This window comes from Varanus komodoensis, unplaced genomic scaffold (assembly GCF_004798865.1).
Source record: "Varanus komodoensis strain SLA01 unplaced genomic scaffold, ASM479886v1 scaffold8, whole genome shotgun sequence".
NCBI lineage: Eukaryota > Metazoa > Chordata > Lepidosauria > Squamata > Varanidae > Varanus > Varanus komodoensis.
In genome coordinates, this window is record NW_025336481.1 from 34,538,794 (window position 1) to 34,548,657 (window position 9,864).

Sequence of the window (9,864 nt, forward strand, 5' to 3'; positions counted from 1 at the left end):
TAACTGAGGAGCCCTGGGCAGAGGGACTTGGTCTTTTGAAAGCATCCAATGAGCAGGTTCAGCTAGGCATCCAATGCCACCGCTCCTCGGGGGCTCCAGCTTGCTTCTCTTATCGCCACTTGAGGGCTCCCATGACATCCAAACCTGGCCATCCAGGGGTTTTGCAAGGCTTAAGCAACACTTGCATAATCCCAAAAGAGACGATGGCTTGCTGAACCCACACTTGCCAGGTTCACATGACACAGCAACCCCGGAGCAAGGGTGCATATTAATCATGGCAGCTCCACTTCCTCCACATGCACCTTTGCCAGTCCCAGTCACACTTCTTGACGTCTCAAAGATCTCTGAGTGGTGACTGAGTCAGCACTTCCCTTTTGCAGAAACCATCTTGGTTCTCTCTGATAAGACCTGTTCTTCTTGTTAAGGGTGCAGAGCCCATGGGTTGAGTGAGGCCCTCTGACCTGTGCTGGACAGCTTTGGCGTGCCCTCCACCCCCCCCCCCCCAATCTGGTGCTTCGCTGCTGCCATAGGCAATTTCAGCTGCAATTGTATCATGGGGAGCTGGAGAATGCTTTGGCATCCTCTCCTTCCCACCAGCCCAAGTCACAGGAAGATAAGACTGTGAAGAGGCTGAATTCTGTGATCAGTATAAAAGTCTTTGCCTTTTCTGTGCATTTGTGGAATTGCAACATTTGCAAGCCCTCTTTACACATTCCCCTGAACGTGTGATGGCTGCAACTGGGGAGAGGGATGCCCGTACTGGCCCTGCCCTCTTCCCTCTGTGCTCCTCCCTGCCTACCAGGTTCCCCAGCCTTGCTGTGTGGAATGGTGAAGTCTGCTGGGGATTGCTACTCATGCTCCCTTAAATGTGAGAACAGCTCTCAGTGCAGTCAGGAAGCCTGCAGGATCCTTCCAGCCAATGCAAGGAGAAACCCCTGGCAGAGCTTTCCATTCCACATAGCAAGGTCAGAGACCTGATGGGAGAAGGCCCAGCCTGACTGTAATCGTGATATGCTATAGGCAGTTAAATAGAGATACTAAACTGAGGAAGAGCAGGGACCAATCTTGTTCCTTGGCAGCCCCTTGCTTGTGGCCCCATTGTTTCTTGCTTTTTAAGAGGACTTCTAGAACTAATAAATAAATAAATAAATAAATCAGAGCACATTCTATGAGTTACTGTGGTTTGGATTAGTTACTACTGCTCATTTAAGGGGTATGGTTTTAGTTTGATGAATGTATATAATGCTATGTTTTATATAATATTATCTGATGACATTTTTCTCATGGCCATGTGCCCTCAAAGGTGACTTTAAAATATTCTAATTAATAAAGAAATACACCAAAACATGGCATCGAGTCCCTAAATTCATTAGCAGTATATTAATGGCTATTTACTCCTCCCATAACATTTTATTGCATACTATAACAATAATATAGTTAAGATATATATTATTGTTAATTTGAAACAATATTGTTACGAATAAATAGAGGCAAATGGTGAAAATTATGTTAGAAATTCTTTTCTTATTAGCTTTCTCCATAGGAATGAAGTTTTTGTTGTTTATTATTATTTTCTTTTTCCTTGGTAAGGAAATGGGCTTTTAACAAAAGGTTTTCAGGCAAGTACTGCCTTTTGAAAATGACAGTGAGGTATGAATGATTTGAGACACTGGGAGGGGAAGTTTCCTGAGTGCTATCCTTAGAATTTCATGTTAAAAAGCCTCTTAAATTAGCGTGTCAAGCTCCTTCAAGAGAGCTCCCTTCTGAATCCATGCTTACTGTTACTTAACCCAGCTGCTGAGCTGCTTATGTGTACACAAATTGACTCACTCCACATGTAACCGGAGGAATTCAGCAATCAGCTAGGCAGCTCTGTCACATTCAGATTTTCCACAACCTCCCTTAGAATTCACCCCAGTTTGCTGCAATTTATTTGCAAGCTTAATGGGGAACTGATCTGTGCCAAGAGAGAAAACCAGAGTAGTCACACAGCTCAGTTGACAGCTCCAACCGCTGCAGTGATCACATGCCTGCTTGCTGTGAGATGTGAAATGTTTCTCATGCGACTTCCAGCCAAGAACTGCTTTGTACATGGATACACCTCTCTTGCCCTTGTGCTTTCAGCAAGCAAGCAAGCAAGCAAGCATCGCTTAACAGCTGCCTGTATGCTGGGTCAGGGTTGCAGTTTCCAGCCCTGAAGAGCTGAGTAAGAACTGACTTCCTACTTCAGTAACACCCAGAATGTAGAGCAAGCTAGGATACTTAGCAATTGCACAGAAATTGTCCAAATATTACACATGCATTTTTTGGGAATATTTGCATCATAAATCAGATTGGGCCCTGACCCATGCATGAAACTCTTATCATGCACTGTCTTGTTATTTCAATAGAGGGGCCCCTACAAAGTATATGAATATGCTTGTTGGTGGGCCTCCGCTAAAGAAATGGTCAGCTCTTGAAGGTGGAGGGGATCCATGTGTACATCATGTCAGCAAGACTCTGATAGAACACAGCATTTTGTTTACAAGCACATGCCCTCATCCAAGGGAGCAATAACTTTCTTCAGAAGAGGTTGAAGTCAGTGCTTTTTCACCCTTCCATGAAAAAAGTGCTCTCAAAATATAAGCAAAATCTGAGCAAAAATTTTCAGATGCCAGTTTAAATTTTTGTGTGGTAAACTGGTCCTAACAAATCCTAAAGCCCTTGTCTAGGCATTTGCCCATTGAACTCAGTGGATAAGGTTGCATGACACAGCAGCCCACCCTGTGAATCGGCTCCACGGTTAGGTTGCTCTCAGAACCAGCAGGTTCACCATGGTTGTCCTCCTCCGTTTCCCCCTGCCCTGGTTCTTCCAGGGTCCCTTCCCCACTCCAGCATCCTAGGATCTCTTACCATACAGCTTGCATTCTCCCACCCAGCCATGCTCCAATTGTGCCCCTTTGTCATTCATTGTGGTTTTGTTTTCTTCTTTTCTGGAGACTCAGAAAAGCACAATGAGGGCTGTGTTGGTTTTTTTTTTAATGTTTTGGCTCCTGAAATGTGTGTGCATCTTTTATTTTAAAAAATATTGTTGCTATTATGTTTTTAGCCAAAATCAGAGTTGCATGAGTTCTTTTGCCTTTCCGATATATTCAGCCTCACCTTGTCTATTGCCTTGTCAATCACACCTGTCAAATTGTAACTGAATAAGGAGGCAAGAATGCATTGTAGTTTACATTCTGAAGAGATGGCAGGGAAAAAATGAATCTAAGAACACCAAAGGGGTTGTGGACTGTATCTCTCTCCCTTACCAAGGTGAGCTTTTGGGTTTTAAGTACTGAACTGGTTCTTTTCAGGGTCCTCCACCTGTGGGACACTTCCCAAATTTCCAGCTAGTCCAGAAAGGGGAGATGTTAAGGCCACCTGCTTCTTGCAGCTCCTTCTTGAGTAGTTTCCCATGATGTGCTGCTGTGCGGTGTGAACCTGGTCAGCAGCACTTACTACTAGTTTGATTTGTATAGGAGTGTAGTGTCGATCTTGCGTCTTTATTCTTAGGATCACAGGAAGCGGCCTCATACTGAGTCAGACACTTGGACCACCTGTGACTCCTCGGGGTTTCTTTCCTTGCCTACCCAAATATGTCTGGGGTTGAACCTGGGACTTCCTGCCTGAAAAGCACACACACCGCCGCTGAGCTACAGCCCCTCTTATGGCCTGTTTTATGTTCCAGGTTCTGGAGTGGAATGTACAACCGCTTTGAGAAAGGGTTGCATCCTCGGCAGTCTGTTATTGACTACCTCATGGCGGTGAAGGAGGAGACACAGCAGTTAGAGGAAGAACTGGTGGTTCTTGAGGAGGTACAGGTTCTTGGTTTGATGAAGTCATTCTGTTGCCCTACCTTGATCCAGCTCTGATGATGCCTATCTAAGTGGCCCTGGGTAGCTATGGCTGTTGTCCCCTCTATCAATAGATCCATCCATCCAATTCAGCAGAGCCCATTTATGCACCGATTACGTGGGCATCGATTCACATCTGTGTCATACTGGTCTCGTTTTCTAGACTGGGAACTTTAACCGTGGTAACATTTTGTGGAGTTTATTTTTCTCCTTCTTTGAGGTGCATGACCAATGGCAGTAGTCGAGAATGTTATCATATACCTACTTACTTGGGAGCAAGCCCCATTGAACTCAGTGGGACTTACTTCTGTATAGACATGTACAAAACTATTTCTGAAGCGTGATAAAAACCATAGAAAGAGGTGAAAAAGAAAGAAAGAAGAGGTATTTTTCTCCCTTTTGATCATGTTCTTCTAATAGTTTTTCACCTCCTTCATAAGGCAAAAATATGAAGACTTGGAACAGGGATGTCCTTCTGAAGGCAAAACAGAGCCTTCCAAAAGTGGAAACATCAAAACATGTTTTCTCAAGTGTAAAAGAGGCCATTCTGCCTGGAAAATTCACAAGCAGGCAGTCTTCTCTAAGTCCCCAAGGGAGACCAGCTTCACTACTTCCCTCTTGTTGATCTGATCCAAGTCATTTCATGTGAGGAGCTGCTTCAGCTTTGCTGTGAGTAGGTCTTCCTTGAGAAAGGCAATGCAGAGCAAGGGGAACCTGCTGTTAGGATACTTCTAACAGCAGCCTTCCTTTCTCTCCAGCTCCCAGTAGTGGCAGGGCAGATTGTGTGGAGGCCCTGCATCTGGCCTACAGCGCTTGCATCACCCCCATAAGCCATGTCAGAGGTTCTGACCCCTTGGCACTAAGTCCTACTCAGATGTTAATATGGTTAGATGAAGGAAGAATTCAGTTGCATCAAAGTGGAAAGCAGAAGACTGTTTGGAAAAATAAGCTAGCTGAGTATGCAACAATGGCAAAACTAACCAATTATATATAAACAGAAGACCTGCCAAAGAAGAATTCAATGAAAAATGGAAAGCTTATTAGAAGCAATGTAATTAGTATTTGAGAAAACAGAACTTGTAAAAATAGTATTAGTCAGCTTTAATTTAATGCCATGTTATTTACAATTAGTTTGATAAATTAGATCAGTTTGTTTACATATCTTAATTAAGCTGATTTAACTGTGGATAGCAGAGAAGAAATGTTTGCTTTTTTGTGAACATATTAGATGTTGAAATTAAGATATATTTGTGTAATATCCCTTGGTTGGTCAGTTTCTATCTTACTTGGGAAATAAAAATGAAAATAAAAAAGAATGGGACAAACTCTTCTTTCTCATCTTTCAGAGACTGGCAAAGCTTACAAAAGTGCAATTAAATCATGGTGAGACAAAGACAAAACGACAAAATGGAAGCAATGGATTTGGACATTCTACCTCTAACGAAAGCATAGCCAATACCCCGCAGGATTATACTGGCAATCTGGAATCATTTCCTTCCCGGAGTCCTTCTCAGGGAGATGAAGATTCAGCCCTGATCCTGACACAAGACAACCTGAAAAGCTCAGATCCAGATCTTTCTGCCAACAGTGACCAGGAATCAGGCGTGGAGGATATGAGTTGTCAGTCTCCGAATGGAGGAAGGTGCCTGCCCAGAAAGGATAGCACCAAAGACCGTGATTCAGATGAAGCTGTCTGTCTCACTGTCTGAAAGGACTGCTAGCTAGCAGGTGATCAGACTGTATTTCAAAAAGTCCAAAGAAGGGGGGGTTGCACATTTCACAAGTCCAGATGTAACACAGCTGTAAGCCAGAATGTAAAATGGGAAGCATCTTTCATATTTAAAGAGGGTGTGTATTTTAAGTATTTCATCCATTATTACTTTTCAGAGCCATACAGAATGAATGCTTTATATTTAGCTTAGAATTATTGATTAGTGCTTTGTCTGTAGGCCATAGTAGATGCTGGAAGAAGCCACAAAAAAGATGTTTATATAAATGATGCCAAAAAACAAACAAACTATAGGCAGCACATTGGCACCCTCCCTTGCTTGCTTTATTCTAATTGTGTGCCTGAATAAACCTACAGTGAACTTAAGGTGTCACCCTATAGATGCCAACTCAAAAGTCCCATTGAATCCAGCTTACTCCCAGTGGTAGGTATAGAATTCCTGCCTAAGAAAAATAATTGAAGGATTCGATCTTTGCCAGTGTTGTACTGGAAGAACCAGCGTGCTTCAGTGAACTTATTTTTCCTTATGAGTTTGCAAAAAAAAATCACTAACTTGCAAAATGTCCTTCACTCAGCACTTGTATTCATTTTCCTTTGAAACTCCAGATATCTTACTTTGGTTATATACCTTGGTTAACCTTTTTGAACTTTAGACGTGCTCCTTTTTCCTACAATTACTGGTGACTGCCTAGCAACCTTCAATGACTTCCTTTTTATCTAAGCCATTGTTGTTTTTCCGGAGTTCAGATGGGCCAAAATAAAAAACCAAACCACCTAATCTTATTTGTTATGGTCTTACAAACACTGAGTTGACAGAAAACAGGTAGCTCAAAATGACAGGGTAGAAAAGGCAGAGGTAGAAGGTCAAGCTGAACTCAAATATGAAGTTGACTCACATTTTTTCCTAGTGGTTCATTTCCAATTAATGCTTCTCCCGTGAGGGAAGGTGGTTTTCAGGCAAGAGGTAATTTCTCCCCCTTTCCTGTGCCTCTCCAAATCTTTTTTGTAAGGTTGGGTGGACCATTTGGCAGAGGAAGAAAGGTTATGCAGGATACTGCTGCGGCTGATTGCTCCCTCTTGAGACACCAACTAAATGCCTTTTATCAGTGGAAGGACAGCATTTGGAAATGATCCATCATCATAATCACTGGGTTGTCATCGATGTTCGTTAACTCTTCTTCAATAGGTCTACTCTAAGAAGGACTAACTGGATTCAATCCATTGTCAGCATAGGCTGATACCCATTTAGATCAATTCAAGTCTGTGGCATAGACACTGAGACTCCAAGTGAAGTGCAATGCTTCTTTAGGCTTTGATCAGGAAGATTCTTTACTACCTTGTGTGGCAAGTAGTGGTTTTCCTTTTGTCTATACAAGTTGTCCAGGGCATCACAAATCACAGGAGTTGGGCTGAAAAAATGCCCACTGGACTTTTTACAATGAGCCTTTATTTCTGTAAGACTACCTGAGTGTTGAAGATACACCCTTCCCCCAAAGATAGCATCATCTTGCAGTAATTGATCAGTTGTCCAATGGCCGGTTTAGTCTGTCTGTATTTCATTCTCAATATAACAAAAAACTGGTATTTTCAGAAGGTTACACTAAAGTGTAGCTTAAAGGGATATCTAGTATGACTATACTTTAGTATGAGAGTACCTAAATTATATTGAGTAGAGATGCTTGCCTTGAACCAAATTAACTCATGAGGTGCATTTTCACAGACAGAGGTTCCTTTTATAAGAAACTTAGTAAATCCAAGGTCTGTTAGAAAATCTTGTTAATAATTTTTCCATGTAATTTATAGCCCAATTAGAAGCCTCTTTCTTGCTGCAGATAACCAGTTCAGATGGGGAGTATCAATTATAGCATCAGTGCCCCATCACAAACCATGGGCCTACATTAGTGTCCTAAGCTAACTCAGGATGTTAAGCTGAAGAAGTCTTGCTTGCCTGTCCTAAGCTAGCAGTCTCCAAAGATCTAGAAGATGGCACAGCAAGTGGTCAAGAAGGACATATTGCCTGGGACAATTTTATACCAGGGAGGCATTTTATATCAGCATGCACCCAGGGGAAACGATTATACCACATCCAGCAGTTAGCATGGAATTGACCATAAGGAAAATATTTGATGTACTTATGGTTTGATTGGGGGGAGGTATCTGTGATACCATAAAGATATGTATTCCATTTTTTAAAGTTAAAGGAGCTGATGTTCAAACTGGCATAACTCTCCCCTCCTGAACCCTGGAATTCTGTAGAGTTTAGGGGTGGGGAAACCTAAGCCCTTAGAAAATGTTTTGTCTTAGCTGTACAGTTATCACACATGCTTTCTGAACCATTACGTCGTTCTAACTCCCCATAATCATACCGGTACCTATTAAAAACACATAATGTAAGCCAGACCCTGGTTGCATTGTGCAAAGCAAGAGCTAAAATTAAGGCAGAGCATGCTACTGAAGCAAATGAGCCCAGCCACAGGTTGCAAGAGCTAACCTGTATAATAAATATGCTGTGTGCAGTTAAAGAACTGGGTGCTCAGAAACATTTATATGCTAGAGGTGATGAATACTGAAGCTGAGCCCAAGGTCAAGACAGTCTGCCCAAGGCAAGTGTGTATGTGTATGGTGGGGGGGGGGAGATGCTAGAATGCTCCCCCTTCCTCGTACATTTACTGCCTTTGCCAAAGCAAGCCTGTGAATCTAATAGCAGGGGACTCATGTACAGCCTGCCCAAAATATCAACGTACACTCTCAATGGAAGAAAATGTTTTCTTTCCAGAGGGAAGAAAATGATGCAAAAACTTTGAAGCGGGAGAACACAATGTATTGTGCATAATTCTATGTGAAATATGAATGGATGATTTGAGGGTAAAAACTGGCCGTTCTATTTATGCAAATGTACTATTATTACTTTGTATTTCAGAAACCTAGAATACACATAGTGAAATTCATGCAGCCTATTCTAGACCTCTGATGTTACTGATCAACTCCTGGTGGTTTTACTTGGAGCTCAGAGCTCTTTGATTTAAATGTTACAGTTGGCATTGTACTGTATTAATGCTGCATTAAATATATGAAGACTATTTAAATAATAAACACATATGACACAAGAATTACTTTGCTTTTCTGTGGCAAATTCAATACCTTATTAGTGCAATTTCCAGTTCTCCCATCCATATTCTTCTTTTTAGCCCCTTTTATAAAAAATGTTCTGCTGTAGCCTTGCAGTGTTCACAGAGCAGAAACACCTGTATATGCAGGCCCCATGAAAAGTTTAAATCCCTCTAGTCAACTGTTTAGTAGGCAAGTAAGAATCTTGGTTCCATTGGGTACTGGGCTTAATTTTTCTAGAAAGAAATGCCTGCACATACCACTAGCTTTTGGATCAAGGGAGCCCCCCATCCAGCAGGGATACACACCCTGAAACCCACTTCCATGAGCTTTGTAATCCAAGTTCTCAACTAAACCCTTGAGAAATGTGAAACATGGAAAAATCCATAGTTAAGAATTCTTGTATCATAGATGCACTTTGAACTTTGTTTCTACGGTATTTTTCTGGTGCTGGGCAGCATGCCAGTTTCCTATTCTATCCGTTTTGAAGGGTTAAGGAAAGCAACAAGAAGATCTAAACAAGTGAGACTGCAATGCTGCAGTCTGGAGTTGATCTTGCACAGGACTCCAGCCAGCCACAGCCTTTTCCATGATATCCATCTCACTCAGCCCCATGCAGTAGACAGCAGTGTTCCATTGCCACTGCACACCTGGTCATTACTGGAATGTTTTGGGATTCCACCCTTCCCCAGCAAGGTGTTTTTCTAGGCATTTTTGGGGTACTTCTACCAAAGCTGTAGTTCCTTCCAAGCCTCAGGGTGCATCGCTCATGCACTGTTTTGCCCACACACAGCACATTTGTCATTAGTATCCAGTATTTATAATAAAAACCAATGGAAAGGACATTTTGAAGAATGAGGGGAAGTAGCCTTACCGTTGAAACTCACTTTTCATACTAGTCAGTATTTTCCTGAAGCCTCCAAGAGAGTAAATCTTCAAGTGGATCGGGCTTGTAAATTTTGAACAGAATTCTTATGTACCAGAAACTGGAAGCACAGAATAAGACTGATATTGTTATCAGATATGTAAAAAAGTGTGCCCCCACCAAAAATATTTCCAGATGCTCTTAAAAGCAGTTGAGGAAAATAAACCAAGACTCCTGAAGCCAACATAGTTGGTAATACAGTTTAAATGAAACATTAAGCAACAATA

The 9,864-nt window shown here is 42.0% G+C and overlaps 1 protein-coding gene across 2 annotated transcripts in view; it reads left to right on the forward strand.

The window, feature by feature from the left end:
• The window catches only part of MTMR7 (myotubularin related protein 7), a 57,156-nt gene extending 51,485 nt beyond the window's left edge, over positions 1-5,671 (forward strand). For both annotated transcript variants that reach the window (XM_044454776.1, XM_044454775.1), the window contains exons 13-14: positions 3,710-3,836; positions 5,222-5,671. In XM_044454776.1, coding sequence (XP_044310711.1) covers positions 3,710-3,836; positions 5,222-5,584 — 490 coding nt within the window. In that variant the 3' untranslated portion in view covers positions 5,585-5,671. The remainder of the gene's footprint in view (positions 1-3,709; positions 3,837-5,221) is intronic.
• Positions 5,672-9,864: the final 4,193 nt, after the last annotated feature.